General features: G+C 34.3%; 4 protein-coding genes and 1 non-coding gene across 5 annotated transcripts; 4 read left to right on the plus strand and 1 right to left on the minus strand.

Moving 5' to 3' along the window:
- The first annotated feature begins 8,360 nt into the window (after positions 1 to 8,360).
- LOC106776339 (phospholipase A1-Ibeta2, chloroplastic) lies at positions 8,361 to 10,080 on the plus strand. The gene has a single exon (XM_014663769.2). It carries the CDS (start codon positions 8,480 to 8,482, stop codon positions 10,055 to 10,057), a length of 1,578 nt encoding a protein of 525 aa, XP_014519255.1. The 5' UTR covers positions 8,361 to 8,479; the 3' UTR covers positions 10,058 to 10,080.
- A 581-nt stretch (positions 10,081 to 10,661) lies between these two features.
- Positions 10,662 to 10,734, plus strand: TRNAE-CUC. The gene has a single exon. It is a non-coding gene; the product is annotated as a tRNA-Glu (tRNA).
- A 1,842-nt stretch (positions 10,735 to 12,576) lies between these two features.
- LOC106777840 (monooxygenase 2) lies at positions 12,577 to 14,943 on the minus strand. Its single transcript, XM_014665636.2, has 6 exons — positions 14,544 to 14,943; positions 14,320 to 14,466; positions 14,155 to 14,220; positions 13,621 to 13,783; positions 13,189 to 13,417; positions 12,577 to 13,082 (listed from the first exon to the last, which is right to left on the minus strand). The coding sequence occupies exons 1-6, from the start codon at positions 14,720 to 14,722 to the stop codon at positions 12,577 to 12,579; spliced, it is 1,290 nt and encodes a 429-aa protein (XP_014521122.1). The 5' UTR covers positions 14,723 to 14,943.
- A 231-nt stretch (positions 14,944 to 15,174) lies between these two features.
- On the plus strand, positions 15,175 to 17,073 carry LOC106777241 (taxadien-5-alpha-ol O-acetyltransferase). Its single transcript, XM_014664798.2, has 2 exons — positions 15,175 to 16,310; positions 16,421 to 17,073. The coding sequence occupies exons 1-2, from the start codon at positions 15,771 to 15,773 to the stop codon at positions 16,961 to 16,963; spliced, it is 1,083 nt and encodes a 360-aa protein (XP_014520284.1). The 5' UTR covers positions 15,175 to 15,770; the 3' UTR covers positions 16,964 to 17,073.
- Positions 17,074 to 18,304: 1,231 nt separating this feature from the next.
- LOC106777210 lies at positions 18,305 to 22,126 on the plus strand. Its single transcript, XM_014664763.2, has 7 exons — positions 18,305 to 18,536; positions 18,631 to 18,719; positions 18,836 to 18,911; positions 19,686 to 19,735; positions 19,825 to 20,157; positions 21,568 to 21,606; positions 21,688 to 22,126. The coding sequence occupies exons 1-7, from the start codon at positions 18,398 to 18,400 to the stop codon at positions 21,868 to 21,870; spliced, it is 909 nt and encodes a 302-aa protein (XP_014520249.1). The 5' UTR covers positions 18,305 to 18,397; the 3' UTR covers positions 21,871 to 22,126.

The following is a 22,126-nucleotide window of genomic DNA, read 5'->3' on the forward strand; positions in this document are numbered from 1 at the left end:
ACTTAGGAATCAAAGGTTTATATTTTTAAAAGCGGGGACTAAACTGAACATCCGCTCATAACTTAGAGACTAAAAAGAGGTTTAAACCTTATAGTTTTCTACTTCTAATTATAGATAGCCTAATAATAACTTAATTTTGTTTAAACCTAAGTATACTATCTTGTTTATATTAACTAAATTATTAACTATTTTCTATTGTAACCTATCTAATCGGTCATGATATTTTGCTCTATACGTACCAATCGGCACTTAAAAAACCTTTACCAGCAAATTACTATATCCACATATTTATTAAACGTTGAGTGTGAATATTTGTAAAAAATTGAGATATTACTTTCCATAAAAACCAATCATGAAGATATTGAGAACTTTTTTATTCAAAATTTTATTAACAAAACTTATTCATTATGTTTTACTTTATGTTATAGTGCACTTTGCATATTGAGAGGACAACATTACTCCAAATGCAACTACACGTTTATTCACTCGCATTCAAATTTTGGTGAGTGGGTTACATAGTTATCAACTTTCAACCGTTAGATCCTGCATTGAAGACATGCACATGGAAGAAGATAAGAGTTGTTTGCATTAACAATTTTTATTTTAGAGTTTTCATCCTGTTATTATTTAGTAATTTAGGGGTGCCACATAAAAGATATTGTGATAGGAAAAACTTCTTTTAACAACACTTTTTTAATAACTTTTTGACAACGCATACGTGACAGTTTGTGATTGGTCCGTTTTAAATATTTTTTAAACATAAATTTAAATAGATCAATAAAATGATGACACGTATTTCATTATCAAAAAAGTTGTAAAAAAATGTTGTCAAAATATCATTTTCCATCGTGATAACATCAATTTAACATCATACATTTAAAAGTGTTTAACATTTGCATATGGATGCAAAGAATGAAGGTAAAATCTTCGTGCAATAATCACGTCACATATATCTTCATCTTATAAGTAAATATATGATTACTAAGATTCAATTAAACGGTAATATAATATATTAATTGGAGGTATGAATTAACGTCATATTTTTAATTACAAAATTGATTACTTTTGTCATTAAATTTATTTTCGTGACAATTCCATTTTCCCAACGTCATATTTATTTAGACTATTTATAATATACAGATAACATTTGAGAATTTCACATTAAAAATATTTATATTTATCTTTATATATACCAGTCAAAGTACATATATACAACTAGACACATGTGTATCAACTTATTATAGACAATCAATTGATTTTTTTAAAATAATTTTTTTTTTAAAAAAAAAAACTATATTAATAATAGTAAAATTAGTAAGAAAATGTAAAAAGACATAATTTGACGGTTATAAGATCAACCTTCCTAATAGGTATATATGTATATTTCATGGAAGTTGCTATATGTTGTAACATTCTTATTAGACAAAGTTTAGACCATTTCTCTATATTATACTATTCTGGTCAATGTATAATGTCCATTCAATATATTCATTAACAATAACAAGTAAACACGATAATACATTTCAAACAATTAAAAGAGAAAACCAAAAATATCAATTTAGAAAGTAAAATATTATCGAACTATCAGCAAAAAAAATTCTTCTTTTAATTTGTAAAGAAATCCTTTTTTTCCTTTTAAATATCCTCCCAAAGAACATATGTCAAAAAGGAAATAACATGGTTAGTATTAAATTAGTGAAATCGAAGTAGGTTTTTTAAAAAATAATAATAATGATATGTTAACATATTTTTTTTATAATATTTTGATACAGTATATTATTTTTTTTATTAAATTTAAAATAAGACAATATAATAATAAATCAATAAAAAATAATATATATATATATATATATATATATTAAAATATTATCAATAAATATGTTTGAAAATGTTTTTTTTAAATATAATATATTTTGTCTGTGTGCACATGGAGGAATGTCAAAATGTTAGATATAACAATCGGTCAGCTCAACCTCTCTCTCCAAAACCCAACCATAAACACATTTACTTTGCTGACATTTTAATTTGATTCTCTAATCAACTCTCATAATCAATCAATTTTTCATTTGTCTTTCTCACTACTACCCCAGTTAAACTATAATTAAACAAAACCAAGTGCCATAAACACACGAATTGTTGCTACTATTATATAGTTTATCTTCCTGTGTGAACATTTTAGTACTCAACCGAAAAAGGAATACACGGTGTTTGACATCAAACATAATATTCTCTTCCGCGGAATATCATATTGGACCACAAAACTATGATAACTTGTGTCATGCTTATATTAAATTCTGATTAACATTAGCTTTTTTATACTTAAGCAAGATCACGTGCATATAAACAACTTGCTTCGGCTTTTATATATTATATCATCTATGCAAATCTTTACACAAACTTCTAACTATTCTTTTAGGCTGTGTTCTTTTGGTAAAATTTGTGGGAGATGATTTGGGGGAATGATTTAAATGGATTTGAGGGTAATTTTATTGTTATTTTTTTGAGTGGATTTGTGGGTAATTGAGAGTGGATTTGAGAGTAAAGTTTATGAGAATTAGTGTAGGATTTGATTGATGTGACAGATTTAAAAAATTAGTTTAATTGGTAAAAATTATAGATTACCAAAATGTCCCTAGGTATTAAAGTAATATAAAATGTGATTTTTGTAAATGTTATATTTGAATGTATAAATGTTAATAAAGAGAGGAAATTAATTAATAATAATTGAAATAATAAGTAAAATTAATTTTTAAAATATTAAAAATTTATAATGTTGTAAATTAATTTTATTTTTAAATATAGTATTTGTTTGAAAAATAATGTCCAAATAGACAATTTTTACTCTTGCACCCCAAATTTCCCTACATGCACCCCTCAGTTCTAAACCAGGCCAATACTAAAGCCTAACAGAAACCCTAATTCTCTTGCCAAACCCTAGCCGCCGCCTCCTCCAAGGCAGCCACATCGCGCACCACCAGCGAGCCGTCGCACAGCGCCTCCATCATCTGCGACCATGTTTCTCACCACCATGCCGCCGTTCAACACCCATAGCCGTCAGCCACCCTAAAGCCACCACCGGAAACGATGCCGACAACACCCAATCAACCCGCACACACCATCCTTGGAAGTCCTTCCACCATCGAACCGGAAACTACGGCAATCGGAGTCCTTCTAGCACCTCGAACCACATAGCCGAACGTTGGTGGAGAAGATGGAACCGGATACGTCCAAAGTGGATCAGGATACATGCTTAATGCAAGTTGTTCAAGCACCTGGATCCAGATACGCCATCTTTGTATCCGGATACACTGGTTTGAAACTCTTCAACCAGACGCCCTCGGCCTTTCCAACCAAATCTTCTTCACTTCTTTAATCACTCCTTGCACGTTTGGTTGGCTGCATGGACTCCATCATCATCATGAACACCATTCTTCCTCGTCGAACTGTGTTGCTCATGTTGGAAATCGCAGCCCTTCAATCTGCAAGTCCATTTTTATGTTGCTGTTGGAAGTCCATTTTTCGTACAGGGATAGATATGTCTTTGCACTCACAATCCGCACAAATCCTCTCATATTTGCGGGATGACTTCAACAGTAATATTTCGTAAATCGGCTGATTACTTTCATCGCAAATCAACGGAAGAAAACACGACGTAAATGACAAATCCATCTTTGTATATCTATGTGAACAGGACCATCCACGTAAACGAACAGAGGCTTAATGAGGTTTCGGGTTTTGGGTGAAAAATCATAATTAAAATATTCGATCACACTTTTTTTTTTCAATCCTTTAACGGTGTTGTAGGTTAATTTTCTTTACAAATTTATCTTTAGTTAATATATTTTATTTATAAATATATTTAATTTGTAATATAAGTACTTAATAGATATCTGACCAAATTATTGAGTAATCGTTCGGTTTGTAAAAACTTAAGATTAAAAATGACATTTTTATAATATTCTTCTAAAAACGTTACTCGTCTGATCAATAAAAGACCAATCAATTATACGGTACAATAAAATTTCTATTCATAACCATTTGCATCTTAAATAAAATAAAAGTAATAATTTGAATTTTTACAGTATACATAAAAGATCACCCATTTTCTCCAAGACGGTGTTAATATAAATGATTAATCAGAAGCAATAAAGCTCCACTAAAATTAAATTGTACATGCCAAAAAAATAATGTATTACACGTTTAAAAGATTTGGAAAAGAAGGATATGATGTAAAGTGCGTTTTGCTTTCACTCTCTTGCCTTTGTATATGTGGTACACAACCCAGCCACTGCATCAAACAACAATAATATGTAACAATTTCACTCTAATGTTTTTTGTTTTTTTTCAATAATACATAAAATGTCACCTTAAAAATGCCAATATATATATATATATATATATATATATATAAGTCATGCATGTGATGGGACAGTGTGCCCGAAAAAGGGCGAATAAAAACAGAATCTAAAATTATATAAAGACAACAATTAAAGTGATGAAAAAACTTATCAGTTCGAGAAATCGTGTCAAATAAAATCCACTTTTCAATAAATAAATAATTATTTATATTGATTCCATTCTAAAATTATTAGGTGTATGTGAATATTATATTGGCTCGTTTTTTCTCACCAAGTTATAAAAGTGTCTGTAAGATAAACCATGAAGAATGTAATTTGTTTTTTCTAAACTTAAACAAAATCGATCACATATGCATATTCATCTTGCATGTGTTTGTGGATCTACGATTATTGATGCGTAAAAAAACACTTTTTTAATTAAATTAGAATTTTTTTTTATCAACAACTTGATTTATAAACAAACCAAACATTTTTTAACTTTACAAGAGGATGAAGATTTATTTTCAGAAATTTAAAATAGCATAATGCATTACTTTACTTGAAAATAATATTCATAATGATACTACAGTGTTTTTCGAATCCCGGCAATTTACAGGGACTGTTAATTGCCCCCACACATCACCACAAGGCTTTCCAGTGTGTTTTGTCCTCACTCGCACACTTTCCGGAAAATCTTCCCGAAATGTCACCCATCCCAAAATTACTCCAGGCTAAGCACGCTTAACCATGGAGAGTTCTTATGGGTTAGACTACCAAAAAGCAAATGCATTCTGGTGATATGAGTAACCAAATCAATTCCTTTAAGTTATCCTTCAAGTGTATAGTCTCATACCTATACAGTCTCCAGATCCCTCTCATTCCGGTGTATGTTCGATTCGTCCATGTACCCATTCCACTGGAAGTCTGCTATGAGCCGCTCCTTGTCCGTACCCCTGCACCATGCTTCTTGCACCGGTGATTACTCCCCGTCCTCGTTAGTGCCCGAGTGTCACATTAATAATATTATGTAAAATGAAAATAAAATAATGTTAACCATCAATTTTCTAGTAGGGATAAAAAAAAAAATAAGATTCTTTAATAATTTTAGTCTTTTTTGTAAACTTCATATATATAAACAAATTTCAGATAATGTGTGTGGTACTTTGTATGTACTTAAGATTAAGATAGGTGATAAAGATTAAAACTTCCACCTACAAAATTATAAAGCCCGTGTAAGCCGAAAAATGAGCAGTAAAAAACAACAAAAACATGAAATGAAAAATATTAAAACAAGAATAAAATAATATAACTTATTTTACGTGAAATTATTAAGTGTTTGACAATATTTCCATATGTGAATAATTCGAATATATTATTGTAAAAATGATTACCATAGCTTTTTGCAGTATGATTATAGTGGGGCTTTTGAGTGGTTCTTCCACTTCCTATAAAAGTGATGGAGGGTGGGGTATACATATATTTTCAAACACACATGTTATCGAAGAAAAATCTGTTGCTGCTTTATACTTTCATATTTTTCTGTCGTAAGGTTTTTATTGCAGAGTAGTGTTGTGTGCTTCATGATTATCTTCATTGTGTAGTGCCATGCCTCGGTGTGAAAAAGAAAAAAAGAAACAGACATTACGTGTTACGTGAATAAATCACGTGTACAACTTTTTCTAAACTTCATTTATACGGATTGAATTATATTTACATTTCACTGTTATAATTTACTAAGAAACATTATAAATTTTTACAATTTTCTATTCACGTGTTTTAAAAATAATTTAATTAAACATATTAATTCGCACAATAATATTAAACCATATTTAATTGATTTAATATTTATATATTAGATTAGTTTTTCTAATTACATCTAATATGTAAATATTATATTAATTTTCCTATAATCAATCTAATATATCTTTATTATTTTTGTATTAGATTAAACCGATTTAATATTCTATTATAATGTATATTTTACACTACTATTATCAACTTTATTTATAATGGACGCAACATCTCCAATAATATAGTTTGGATATTTGAACATTATTTATGTATCATTTTATGATTGATCCATGATGAGTGGAATAATTTTGGACCAATCACAAAATGGCACGTAGATGATGTTCAAATGTTGTCTAAGTATCCATATAGTTTTAGGATAATGATACTTAGACAATATTTTTTTGACAACATTTGAACATTATCTATGTGTCATTATGTTATTGATTTATGATGGTATTTATGATTACTATTATTGATTAAAAAGTAATTTTGGACCAATTATAAAATAATACGTGAATGATGTTTGTAAAAAAAATATTATTTAAGTATCATTATTCAATTGAAAAATAAAGGCAAAGTAAGAAAGGGGAATAAATTTGGTAAAAGAAAGAATAAGAAAGGTGTCTGACATAAGACCATGAATTCAACCCAGCATCCGGCGGCATTTTCATAAGGTCCAAGCATTGCTCACGGGACACTTAAATGCTGCTACCTTTGGTATGTAGAACAATTCACTAATCTACTACGCTAACATTAGACTCTGTTCTCAGAATTGAACTGGTAAAGACAGACACCCATGAAGGCCAACGAGGTTTTCTTTCTTTTGTTCCCAGTTCGTCTTTTTGAAACAAGTTTTTGACTTGACCAGACTTGTTCTTTTCTGTTGCTTATTCAATGTTCAAACTCCTTCAGTGCCAGATTGCGGGATCAAAATGCCTTCCCAAACATCTAACATTGGAATATCTGTCTCTAACATATATCTTTTGCATGTTTCCACTCTTCAACATACGTTAACTGCATCAAACACTGCTCAGCCAAAATCCAAATTGCATTAATGACTTGTTCTTCTTAGTCCCACGAAAGTAACATTTTTTGACTATTGGCAGACATCCAAAAGGTTTTTCAATATTTTAGGGATGTCAGATTGCTTATCAAATAAATGAAACTGACCGTATGTTGGACAACGACAACATTAATATTTTATATAATTAATTGTTGTTTGCAGACGTTCATAAAATTTTATAATTTACTAATAATTATTTGATTTTTTTTTTCAAATCTTATTCGGTATTATAGGTTTTTTTTTAACCAAAAGGAAAAAAGAAGTTGTCTCACACAAAATTATATTTAACTATCATTTCATTAAAAAAAGTCCGTCACACGAAGAGTTATATTAAAACGAGATTAAAATAATAATAATAATAATAGTAAATAAATGAATGAATAAATAATAGTTTTGACCTTGGCAAGTTGACAAGATTTACATTTCTTAAAAGAAAAGGACAAAATTTACATTTCTTAATGATAGTAAGATGGATGTTTTTACGAGTCAAACAGGCTATAATTCCATGATGAGATAATGCTATTATAATAATTATACTTTGATATCCAGGGACAAATGGGTCATTTCAAGACAAAGCGAGTGACACCGTTACGCCGTGCCCGCAGACTTTTATGGAATGTGACTAAACTACTAAGTTCTCAGTTTCCCTTGCCAAAATATCGAATGCAGTATTCACACTCAAATTCATTCCGTACGCGCTTCGTTATAAACCTTTAACAACCTTTTTTTTTTTTTTTTTCTCTCCGCGTATTTATTAGTAAGAAATAATGGAACACACATAATTTATTTTATTGAAAATTGCAACTTTTGTATCTCTGATAGATCATATAATAAACCTTTATATATTCTCATTTATTTTGCATCCCTTTACAGTTCTATGCAATTAATTATACTACAAGTCGATTTGGATCACTTTTTATAGATACTCGAAAGAAAAAAATAAAATAAGAAAGAAAAATATTTTTGATAAATTAAAAAAAATACAAATGGGCACAGGGATTTTTATTTTATTTTCTTTTGGCATGGTCATTTGCTTTTGTTTAAAGGACCTGAGTGTAGAATAAAAGGGGGTGAAATAATAAGGGAATTGGTTTTTCCCGTAATTATAAGATGTTATGATGGCAAATTTGCAACTACCAACTACCACCTCTTTAAATACAGCCATCTATGACTTGATCCATTCAATTTGCAGCATCTCCTCCTTGAAGCTGTCTTCGTCGATCTGCTGAACCATCTTTCATTCCTTTTCACATCAAAACCACCAGTTTTCCTTTCGAATCAATTCATCATGATGCAGTTCAGCTCCACCGTACCAGCCCACAACCTTCACAAGTTCCAGGCGATAAGGTGCCCCAGCTTCAGCTTCAGATGCCAAGCCTCCTCTTCCTCAACCTTTCAGAAGCCCTTTGTCTCCACCGAATCAACTCGCCTGCACCTCGCCAACCTCGACAAGCTCCTCGAGACCCAGAAGCCCGTGGACCCACCCTCCCAACTCCACCACCACCAACAGCCCCCACACCAACCCATCATCAACCACCCTAAGGAAAAGAAAGGAAGAAGCTTTCTCGAAGGCCTCAACTTGGCAAGGCTCTGGCCGGAGATGAAGGCGAACGAGGAAATGTCCCCGCGCCACCTCAATCGCCTCCAGCGGCTGCTCTCCATGACTGCGGAGTATTCCCCGAGGAACATCCTCGGCGGGCGGTGGAGAGAGTACCACGGCAGCAACGACTGGAAAGGGATGTTGGATCCTCTGGACGAGAATCTCCGGCGAGAAGTCGTCCGCTACGGAGAATTCGTCCAAGCCGCGTATCAGGCTTTTCACTCCGACCCTGCCATGTCAACAGAGGAGCCGCCACACCCCCGCCACGTGTCTCTTCCCGATAGATCGTACAGAGTGACGAAAAGCCTCTACGCCACGTCATCGATCGGGTTGCCGAAATGGGTGGATGACGTGGCTCCGGATCTTGGATGGATGACCCAGCGGTCGAGCTGGGTCGGGTACGTGGCGGTTTGCGAAGACAGAAGAGAGATCGCACGGATGGGAAGGAGAGACATTGTTATCTCTCTCCGGGGAACCTCGACGTGTCTGGAATGGGCCGAGAATATGAGGGCCCAATTGGTTGACCTCGAGGATGTTCCGGAAGGGCAAGGAAAGCCCAAGGTGGAGTGTGGGTTCATGAGTCTGTACAAGACGAAAGGCGCACACGTGGCGAGTCTGTCAGAGTCCGTTGTGGAGGAAGTGAAGAGACTCGTCAATCTGTACAGAGACGAAGAATTAAGCATTACCGTGACAGGACACAGCCTGGGAGCGACGCTGGCCCTACTGGTGGCCGATGAAATAAGCACGTGTTGCGCCGGAGTTCCACCCGTGGCAGTTTTTTCGTTCGGCGGGCCGCGCGTGGGGAACAAGGCCTTCGGCGATCGTGTGACGGCGAAGAACGTGAAAGTTTTGCGAATAGTGAACTCGCAGGACGTGATTACGCGCGTGCCTGGGATCTTCGTGAGCGAGGAGCTTGAAGAGAAAATACGGAGAGTGGGAGGGGGAGTGTTGGAGGAGACGACGCCGTTGGCGTACTCGCACGTGGGAAGTGAGCTGCGCGTGCAGACGAAGATGTCGCCGTACCTTAAGCCGGACGCGGACATGGCGTGTTGCCATGATTTGGAGGCTTACTTGCATTTGGTGGATGGATTCCTGGCGTCGAATTGTCCGTTCAGAGCGAATGCAAAGAGAAGCTTGGCGAGGTTGATGCAAGATCAAAGCGCCAATGTAAAAAAATTGTACACTAGCAGGGCTAAAGCCCTAACTGTTAATCTCACTAGACAGGGATCCATCTCCATGTCTAATTGTTTACCAAGTCCATCTTAATCCTAATCAATCTGTTACATATACATCCTCTTCCTTTTCTTATGCGCTTCCCTTCTACATACATATCAACATGCATTAATCACTACTATAACAATACTACTATATAGTACTAACATCTATTTCTGTATTATCACTCGAGAGAAATATTGAATCTTTCTCCACTAAATCTCTTTTAACATTTAACAAGAAAACTGTATATAAAAGCAATATTATTAAGAAATTGCTGATGATATCTTGCTCAGGGTACCTATGATCTCTCTCATTATCATGAGCAATAAATGTCCATTTTACGGTTAAATTCTGGACATTTCTATCTATAAGGAACTATATCAGTCAATAAAATATGATTGTAAATACGGCTCAATAACAAGATCCAATTCTTACTAGCAGAAAAATAAGATGACACACTGATTATGGAAAAACAAATATAAATAGAATATTAATATATTCACACAAAAAAAGATTTAATAACTGCAGTTTTTTAATTAAAAAATGATATGATATTTTTCTCCACTTATAACCTAATACGATGCATTTCTACTTATTGTTTCGTATTTACATTAGTATAATATTAATAAAGTAACGTATAAGATAATATCAGAAATCCGTTGTAGTCTAGTTGGTCAGGATATTCGGCTCTCACCCGAAAGACCCGGGTTCAAGTCCCGGCAACGGAATTATTTTGAGGTTGTCTTTTTTTATTTTGCAATGTGTAGTTCTCTTCATTCATGATTTTGATGAAAAGGAAAAAAAAAAGGTGTGGTTGAGTGGTAAACTCACTGTTCATTGTTGTGGATTGTTCTGCAAAAAGGCACCATGCCCACACGTATCTGTTTCTCATAGTTGCTTTCACACGTTGTTGTGGTTTATGTAGATATTGCTATCATTCACCATGACGCGCCCGCGTAAAGCAGATACTTCACTCTCACCTAAAAGCTTTTCCTCCCACCTCCTTCTGCATCCATATCTTCAACACTAGATAATGCCGTCTTCCAAATTAAAATCTCTTTTTTTCTCTCTGCAAAGTTTCCAACTTTCAGATCATCTTCTTTATAATCATCTCCTCATTCTAAATTTTATGCTTATTTTACACGTGTTTCTTATTCTTTCGGTACCTTGTACTCCTATACTACTCAGAAGTTAAGATACAAGTGTATCTTATGGTTCTAAAAACAAGTTCAATTAATTGAAAAATATAAAATAAATATAAAAAGACAAAAAAAAAGGACGTATGAAAATATTGGGATTATACAGGCAATGCAGACCGTATGATATACGCGGGCAAAAAAAAAAGAGTAGCATTTGACATTGGAAAAAATAAAAGAGAGAAAGGGTATACGCAAGTATGACATAAGGAGAGAGAAAGAAGCCAAAGAGCGAATTGGAGGAGTCATGTGAAAGGATAGCATCCATTCCTCTGCGGTGTCAATCGATTCCAGTTGAAGCAACACACGACAAGACAACGTTAACATATGCAGAGGTCGTGGAGTGGTAGTGGCAGTGTTTGGCGGAAGAAACCATCCTTGGACTTGGACATGGACACCGACCAACACCTACCCACATACGATCCCCTCTCCCACGTTGCCCAGAGACACCTCTCTCGTCTCAGATCAGCACAAAACGCTGTCCATCTCATCCCTCTCCTCGTTCTTCTCTGCGCCCTCGTTCTCTGGTTCTTCTCTGCTCCAACCTCTCCGCCACATCATCACTAAAGGTTACCCTCTCTTCAATCTTACCATTCATCCCTTACCACCACCACTCACTAATTTTTACCCATCCCTTGCAGATTTCTATTTTCGGACTATGGTCAACGCCTGCGTAAAAATTGCTGCTTTGTCTTTCCTTCACTTTTCAGGAGGCTCTCAGCAACGACGAACACTACCTGAACTGCTTACGGAATCCTCTGTTTATTAGATTGTCTTCCAATAGATTGCTTGTATGTTTATTCATCCTCAACCCTCTTCAATTTTTACTCTGTTATACAACTTTGTTGAATCCTCGTGACTTAAGCGGAGAGCAAACTATAGTGATTATAGACAAATTAATTATGTGGTGATTAGTTTTAGAAAAAGAAAAGAATATACGTGCGGTGCGGATTGACATGATTGCTATGTCCGAGAAATTTAAGGGAAAAAGTTAATGTTTATTTTGGTTGATTTCAAGTGTTTTGGAATGCAACTGTTTTATGATATCAGAGGAGTTATTTCCCAATAACAATAAATTTGAGTGATTCCACTGTTAAATCTGTATTAATTGGTAAAAGTATACTAGATTTTGTTTTGGCAAGCCAATCATTAAGGGAGAAGTTCCCAGAAAGAATTTAATGTACTCATTTAAGATTGGATTATGCTGTGATCATAACCTATTGAACGATGAACATAAAGATCTCTCTTATATACCCATTCAATGCAGTGTGTACATATATTCAGGCGCAGATTGAACAGAAATGAAACTGTATAGTTTATTCTTCGTCAATACACAATCTTTCAATGTGGTCGCCATTGCCTTGCTTTTCTTCTTTATAGACTCTCACAAGTAAAATTTGTATGCTCCAGTAATGGCTGGAGTCTGACTAGCTTAGGTATGACAATATTGTTCCTGACAGAACACACCACTGGGTTCTCCCACTGCAAAGCGGAACCCACAAGGTTTGCACGTATGGTTAGTGGAAACACACGGGGCCATCTTTCAGCGCCATAGGACCTGAAAGCTTCTTCCACAGAAGGGTCTTCAGATTTGATTGCTCTGGCAAGCTTTTTGGCAAGAACCACTGAGTCCTCCAGTGCACAACAAGCTCCTTGCCCAAGATTTGGGGTCATTGGATGCCACGCATCTCCAACCACCACAACTCTTCCAGCAGAAGCACCTGGACTTATGGCTGGCCAAAGCCATCTGTCTACCAATGGAGTCTTGATCACAGTATCATCTGGTGTAGAATCCACTATGTTCAATAGCTCTGAAGGCCAATCCTTCACTAGTTCCTTAGCTTGGTTCTTCAGCACCAATGAGTCTGTTATTTTTGGACCTGTCATCAGATATACACAATTTTTTTCCATGAGATGATGGTATATCATACTAGTTGCAATTACAAAGTCAATGATTTAACCGTGCATTTTGTTCGTATTAACAACCTGGAGAGGGACTATTGAAGCAGATGAACCAATAAACTTTGGTCGGAGAAACAGGAACAAAGCCCGCGCGCAACCCTCTTCCGTAGATATAATTCACTCTTGGTCCAAAAGGTTGTCCATCAGAATAAGACGCAAGTCCTCGGAAAGCACAGTGACCAACGTACTTGGGCTCAGGAAATCCCATCCACTTGGCTATAGGTGATCGAATTCCATCGCACCCTATCACAGTCTGTTTAGAGATTAGATCGATTTTCTGTTCATAATCGACCATTCTGTCTTAAGTTCTAACATTTAGTAAATCGTAGGACACTGTAACACTAAGATTTTAATTGTGGCCAGTCATTTCATTAACTAAACATGTGATGAATGATGTCCACTGCATGCAGCTAGAAAATTTAGTGCTATGCTAATAATTACAGCACCTTGACTAACCTTTGCAAGCAGCTTTGACCCATCCACAAGTTCCAACAAGGTATCCCCGTTTGAAGTGGCTTCAATCTTTGCTAATTGTGAAGAAAATTTAATGGTATCCCGTGGTAGCTGACTAGCCAAGGTTTCCAAAAGCACTTTCCTCTCCACTGCACGTACCTCTTGACTGCATTTCATGACTTAATATTTGTCCTCACTTATGCTTATGGCCTTATCATACCAATAACCAGTGCTTGATGACAATTACAAATTGAAAGAGAAAATAATAATTCTGTTGTTTTTTTCTATCATCAGGGTATTTTTTTTTTTTAAATAGCTTATATAAGTTCCGATTTAGAAAAAAAAGTTTATTTCATCTCCTTTGATTGTACTGTTGAAATAGACTACAATGGTCTTTTCTGAGAAATGCTACTTCATACACACATATAAGCATCAATTCCCAATGATATTTGTACATATCATGATCATCTGCTAATCATCCCAAACCATGCGGGTGAACCATAATTCATTATCCTATCCACACACCATTGAACATACCTTTCATCCTCTTGCTTGAAATTGAAGGCTCGTAGTTCCCTCCCATCCTCGGAATTCACCACCATCCTGTACAGCTGATAATGTGAACCAGATCAAGCTCAGCCGGTATACAGATTAAAAATGACGAAATTTTTCAAAAGGGTGTTCATGTATGCATCCACGTACCCTTGAATTTCTAAGAACTGAGTTCTGAGATCATCAGCCACTCCAATTGCATCGAGTACCCTCCATCCATTTTTGAAAAGGGTCAGTGAGGTTCCACCGGTTCGAAGTGACTCTGCCTGCTCCAGAACCAGGGACTGAACTCCAAGCCTGATGCATAAATCAAACAGTAGCTCATCACAGTGAATAAAGAAGATCGTGGCTATGAAGAGAGCTGGAATTGCAACCTGTGAAGGGAGACAGCAGTTGCAAGGCCTGCGATCCCAGCACCCACGATCACAACTTGTTCCTTTGGTACAGCAGACTGAGATTGAGCCCTGATGACCCTGTAACTTCTGCGGGTTCCAATTCCATGTCCAAACCCATCAATGTTCGTGAAGACAAAGGACGAGGTTGTTGTAGCCATAGATGTTCTGATATGCTGTGATATGTTGAGAGAGGTACGCCATATTCATCATGGTTGTGGGCGGAGATAGGGGTGTGTAGTGTTCAGCCCTGGACCATACAAACTAGTGGTGGGAAACATCTCTTATAAAATGTACAGTACCAGTCACAATATAAATGTTTCTTAAATTTCCAAAACTGCTATACAAATGAAAATATTATGTTTGTCAACTGCTACAATATATTTTTGGAATTACTAATAATTACATATATTACGTATTTCCCTCACACACATCAATACAACTAAATATTATCATATATTTATTAAGTAAATACACATATGTAACAATTTACATAAATATTTAATTGAAATTGTTGAGTGATGTTATGAATTTAATATTGCTGTTTAATTTTCGTAAATAAAAAAGATGTCAGGTATCTTTCTAACTGACATGTAATAAATAGGAGTGAAGTACTGTAACTAAAATAGCAGTACTGCTAGGTGTTGGTTCAATTTGAAAAGTCCTCAACTAATTAACCTTTCCATAAAAAGACGAAATAAAAATTCATAACTAATATGCAATAACTTGGTCGTCTATTTATACAGTTGGTGGTTGCTGTTCATCTTTTAATCACCCAAATGGATCTAATTCCCTTAAACGAAACACCCCTTTTGGATTGCATACACAAAAAATGCATGCTTGCAAATTTAGCAGTTGGAGACGTACGTTATTAAATGGATAGACAAAACGTTAGTTGGGATGGATGGCAAAGACATGGCAACGTGAGTTAGAATAATTTATTGTCATTTATTGCTGCATTTATTGCTGTTTTCTCCAAACTTGCATGAAAACATTAATTAATGACGATAATGGTTAATTACTGCAGACGAGATATCAACATCAATTATTAAGCATTAGTTAGCAAATAATTGCTTTGATCTTAAAACGATATCAGATATGATAATATCTTAGTTAAATTCTACCACATTATTCATGCTACTGTTGGCGATACTCCTTTTCTCCATCACAGCCGCACATTTTGGTTTTCGCTCTGCAACATCAATATAAATGCACCGCCAATGCTCTAAAATTTGTGGTGACTCTAGCAGCAGATCAAACAAACAGAACAAAACAATGGAGGTGCATGAGAAGGGTGACGCTCCAAGGCAGAGCCACTCAGAGTTGCAGATTGTGACAGCAATGAGCGTGCCACCGCTTAAGGTGACAGAGCCACGGCGAGTTCGCAAAGTTTTGGTCGGTGACGAGCATACAAACGCCATTCACGGATGCTGCCAGATGGTTCTGTGCTACGAGAATCTGAAGGAGGATGATCATGGTTGGTACATGGCTGGTTGGATGGTGGAGTCACTGGCCAGGGTTCTGTTGGATCACCCTCTTCTCGCAGGTCGCCTTCAAAGAAAAGATGGCACAGGGTTCGAAATCGTGGCCAATGATTCCGGTATCAGACTTTTAGAGGCATGTTACCCGACAAGCTTGTCACACTTTCTTGAGCTGAACGAAAGAAACAAACATCTCATGACCGAGCTTGTGTTCTGGAAGGAAATCGATGCTGAGTGTCCTCAGTTCTCTCCCCTTTGTTATGTTCAGGCAAATTTTACATTACATTACATTATTACATTACATGCATGCAGTATTTGTTTTTATCTCGTTTTGGTTGGTTTTCAATGGATTGAAACTGTTTGTTTGTTTACTTTTAGGTTACAAATTTTGAATGTGGAGGGTACAGTATTGGCATTAGTTGCAGCCTGCTATTGGCAGATGTTTTTGTGGTGGATAATTTTCTCGGGAAATGGGCTGAAATACACAAGAACATGTCAGACCAACGTGGAGAAATTAAGACACCCGTATTTTACCACCCACCCACGAAAAAGTCGGAGTCTTTTCCATTAATTATCCGTTCTGAGAGTAAAAGTAAAAGTGGGGTTCAGAGGTTGGTGTTCAAAATCATTACAGAGGATATGAACTCAATGGAAGAGATGTGGAGGAAAATGGCGACGAGTGATCTGGGTTCAGAATTTTGTTCAGAGGTGATGAAAGTTGAAAGTTGGTCAATGAATGAGAGAATGAGATTGAATGAGATGAGAGATTTTGGAGTGCAGGAAGTGAGATTTAATGAGGAAAACAAACCTATTCATGTTTGTTCTTGGATTGATTATGTGAGGGATGAATATGTTATGACAGTGGCACTTCCCAACCTCAAGAACAATTCATGTGCTGTAATTCTAGTTTCACTGTGTTAGGATTCATCAGACTTTAATCTATTTTATGTTTTCTGTCATTTTACAATTATCTGTAACGTTTCTTCTTACAATTAACTGAACTCTGATTAATGATGGTTATTTGATATTCATTTTACTGTATATCTGTTTATAATATTGTTATTATCAATTCTGACTAAAAAGTTATGTTAATTAGCTTTTAGAAAAAATAATTATAGTAGTAATACAAAACAACCTGTAATAATTATAGTAGTGAAAATTCATTTAGTAACTAAATTTAAATAATAAGTGATTTAAAAGAATAAAATGATGGAATTATTATTTTTAATTAGAAAATAAATAAATTTAAATTAACTGTAATTTAATCCATAAAAGTAAAAATATAATTATTTAAAGTTTAAAACAAAGGTTAGTTAAATAGTAAAATACGAAAAAAGTTATTAAACCTTCGTATGTATTTTTAATTAATATTTTTATATTTTTAATTTAATGTGTCTTTTAATTTTTCTCATTAATGAAATAACAGAATATAAATCGATAAATGACTTATATTATTTTAACATTATTTTACACTGATCATAAAATTGACAAAATGTTAAGATAATGGAATAATTTCATTATGAAAAGATGAATAAAAAACAATAATTTAATTGAAAAATATAAAAACAGTAAGTAGCACTGTGATTTTATATATTTTTAAAAAAATACTAATAATAATTATGACATAAAATTTCTGGTTAATTTTAGTATTTGATTTTTTTTTTTACTTTTTAGTATATAATTTAAAGTAAAGTATAAATAAAAAATGTTTACAATAAAGGAAATTTTCTTATATTACTATTTACATCAACTTCCCCTTTACAAAAATAATAAGTATTATTTCTCTTATGATGTTGATGGACATTTATATAACTATCTACATCAAATTTAGCATAAAAAATGTCTTATTGTATTTCTAAAGTTGACTAAATTATAACCAAATTATATTATTACGTTGTTTAAATGGAAGAATCTAATTAAATATTTTATTGGTGAAAAATTAAATTGAATGAAATAATATAATTAAGGATTAAATATGTTTTTAGTCTCTATATTTTGGAGGTGATTTTGATTTTAGTCTATTTTTTAAATTAAGGTACAATTTCTAGTTTTAATTTTTTTATCAAATTTGTTTAACCTGTTTCAAACTAGGATTAAAACCAGAATTTTTTAAGGTTAAAAGACTAAATTGTGTGTTAAAGGGAACCTAAAAAAAATATAGATACTAAAAATATATTTAACTCTGTAGATAAATAATGGAATATATAGATATGATTAAAAAAACATGTTCAATAAACTTGTTGTCGTACGAGTGCAAGCATAACTAAGGTTATTACTTTAACAGAAACATTTTAGGAAGAAACAAAGGTATTTGGTTTAGGGTTGGAGAGGAAGTGGTGAACAGGTGATAGGGGAATGGAAATTGGGAGAGTTAATGGTGAGAAAAATGCGATTCGATTCGAGAATCCATTTACTTTGAAGGTGGGTCAAGTGTTTACAGGTTTTGGGATCGGTTGTGGAGTCGGCATCGGCGTTGGGCGCCCTTTAAATTTGGGTATTCGATTCTCTTTCAGGAAGGTGATTATTATTATATATTTCTGAATTTCAGTGAATAATTTTTACCAATTCTTGTTCATTATTCCATTTAGGGGCAATTCCTATGTTGAATCAAGTAATGAGTGCCACCAGGGGTGCGACCGATGCGTTTTCTGGTGTTAGTAGGCATGTTAATACTTCTGTAAGACACCATTGATCATTTTCTTATTTACATAAATGCTGTTACAACTTACTAACCTCATTAACCTTTTTCTTTTATACTTTTGATGAACTATTTATTTATGGCATTTTATGCAGCTGAGGAATTTGGGAGCTAAGAATATTGAAGTGGGTGTTGGATGTGGAGTTGGTTTTGGTCACGGTTTTGGAGTTGGTATGCCATATCTGTTCATTATATGTATAAATTCTTTGCCAAATGTTTCACCCTTTTGTGATTTTTATGTCATCACATTTTAGTTATGCTTGTTCATTGCACGAATTCCCTTGTTTAGCCTTTACTTTAGATACTCATGTCATCTGTTCCATTTTTTTGTTTTAGTCATTCTGTTCTATTCTAAATTATTATTCTGTCTGCTCTGCTACTATTGGCAATGTGTTTAGCTTTTATATTTTCCAAAAATTTTACTATATTTTTCCTGAAGAGTTCTCAAAATGTTTTGTATGTGGAACCGGAATTTTTGGTGTTTCAACATTTTATATGCTTAGAAAATCTCAAAATCTTTTCCTAGGAGGCAACTTTGGAGCGTTTGCCTTATGAAATTGATTTTTAAAACTATGACGAACTATGGGTCACTGAATGCTGCTTCTCAGTTTTGATGATATATTATGCAATGCACAGGAGAATGCTTTATATTAAAGAAACTGCAGTGTAATGTTATACAATGGCATGCATTTTACACTAAAGAAAAAGAAAGTGGAAACAGCCAATGCTCTCTAGAAATTGCTGCAATGTTCATAAATATCAGGACACTATAGACTCAAATACTGGTCTTGCTTGAAATTTAGTTGCCACCTATATATCCTTGGCCATATTATGATTGTCACTTGAAATGGTCATTTATGTTTAATCACTTCAGTTGACAAAGGCTCCATATTTTGCATGCCTGCTTTGGTTGGTAGCTAAATTATTATGTTTTTATTATGTCAGGTCTTGCTGTGAAACCAGGGGTTTTGAATCAAATTCAATCTTGTCTTGTAGTATGTGAATTTTTTCTCTTATAACAAAAAGTATTGACATCTGCATCTCCCTTTTCTGTATCTCATGACTAAAATATTGAATTTTGTAGGATGTAATGACGAAGATGGCGACAAAGTTGGGACTTAGTCCCAGTTTAGCCCTTAATCAGGCTGCATTTCCACCATCGCAAAATGCTATAAGTACAGTCAATACAAACCAAAGTTTTGCTGGAAGCATGATGCAGTTGGCAACTAAATCAACTGATCAAGCATCTCAAGGTCTGGCAGGATCCCTACCTGTGCAAATTGGTTCAGATTTTGAAAACACTCCATTAAGAAGCACTGCAGTTGACTCTGCATTTGGCAGCCGAACCGAGAAGGTTATTAGCAACTTTCTGCAGAATCCCCTATTGAAGGGGGAAGGAGAAGGACTTGATGAAGCAGTAAGCACTCATTTTCATAAATGGCGATTAAATTTAAATGCTATGCTTTCTATCATTCTAGCCATTGATTTGATTTTTAATTGCTTCTAGTTACATGTGGATGAAGCGAAAGAATTTGCATTCTGTATTGGTAGTGTTGAAAGATGAAACGTAGGTAAAGGAACAATTTGCCTATTGGAACAGTTATATCCCTTGAATGCGTTTCTTCTTTTTAAGTAGGAATACTAGGAAAGTTCTAGACATAGTATGGAGAAAGGGGAAGGTGGGCTATAATTGAGTTGAATCAGCCTCAGTGGAATCTAGTAATCTCTCCAAGCTACTTTAGTTATGGCACTTGGGCCGAATGTGATTCTTGAATATGTTGCCAAAAGTGCTTAGTTTCCTGAAATATTAAAATATATTTTTGTGAAATTCCCTAAAAAATTCGTAGTTATCCATGGTCGGATGGTGGCAATAGGGGTAATGGTTATTGCTTTGGCAGCAATGTTGGGTTAACAAGTGTGGAGGGATATAACTAAAAGGGATAAAGATATTTTGACACCCAAATTCTAACAAATTTTTGACACCGGACACATGTCATAAGTCAATTGGTCCGTATGCTTCAATTTTTTTAAACATTAAACACATGGACCAATTGACTTATGACACGTGTCCGGTGTAAAAAATTTGTTAGAATTTGGGTATCAAAGTATCACTATCCAACTAAAAGTGTGGAGGGTTCGGTCATTATGTTTATTTTCACATGCTGGGTATTAAAGAAAAAGCCTTGTGTTTTCCTATCTAATTGTTGGGCCATAACAGGGAATGTTACGTCATTGACTAGGTTTTTTATAAATTATATTTGACACGATACCGTGATATCCTGAAACTCACATGCGAACTTCCTGCGCTGATAATGTCTCTATCATTCATGTGTTCTAAATATCATAATTGTTGATAACCTTGTTTTTGCATCCTCTCGTCCTATAAAAAATCATTGTCATTATTAATTATAAGACTGGTTTTGAGCCTGCAAAAATACGGTCGGTAATTGCATTGTAGGTACGAGTATAAACTCGTTCAATTTTTTTACCTCTTCATGTGTGCATCGTTTTTTAGTTAAACTACTGAGTCTTGTTATTGCTAAATTCTGTTTGCTTCTTTATACACCCTTTTGTGATTGATTATGCTATTTTAATTTTAGTGTTATTACACAACTTCCTTGCAATTAGATTATTACTATGATCTTATTCGAGGTCTTCTTGTTTATGAAATGTTTTTCAAGACTATAATGTGTACGATGGACACAATTATCATCGTTTTCCCAATCAATATGCATGTGCATGATAGAATGTTCATTTGTGTATTTTATTGCTTTTTCCGCAGTTAATAAAATATTATATGAAATTCTAATTCTAAGATACATTGTAGATTGGACGTCTGCAGTCAGAAAGGATGATACTTCAAATGGTAACTTTTATGTACGCTTAGATTCTCAATCATTATTTTTTCTTCTGACCAAAAATTCACGATTTTCTTTTGTGGATTTAGGTTTTGAAACACCAGAAAATCATTGAAGAACTTGTGGAAGAAAATGAGAGGCTGAGGCGTATACTAATGGAGGACCTGAAAGTACCATCTAGCAAACTCGAAGCAAGTTCTTCAGGTAGATTTAGAAATACGGTGCCGTGTAGTGAATGCTTTGAGTGCCGAAGAAAACAAAGAAAAAAGTAGGTTAGTAATCATAATAGTAAAATCATAAATTCTTGCAAGTGGCTCACCTGCATTTTTGGGTTTGTTGGGTTACGAATTTTTGGAGATTTCAATTTAATGAGTTAGGATGGAATGGAACTTACAAAATTAAATCCTTATTATTATTTAAATATTTAATTTTAAAATAGGATTTGAAAAATAGTTTCGTTGCTTGTAATCTAATTGTCAAAAAGTAAAAGATTTTTTATGGAATAGAGGCTATCTTTTGTAATATTTT

Source organism: Vigna radiata, chromosome 11 (genome assembly GCF_000741045.1).
Source record: "Vigna radiata var. radiata cultivar VC1973A chromosome 11, Vradiata_ver6, whole genome shotgun sequence".
Taxonomy (NCBI): domain Eukaryota; kingdom Viridiplantae; phylum Streptophyta; class Magnoliopsida; order Fabales; family Fabaceae; genus Vigna; species Vigna radiata.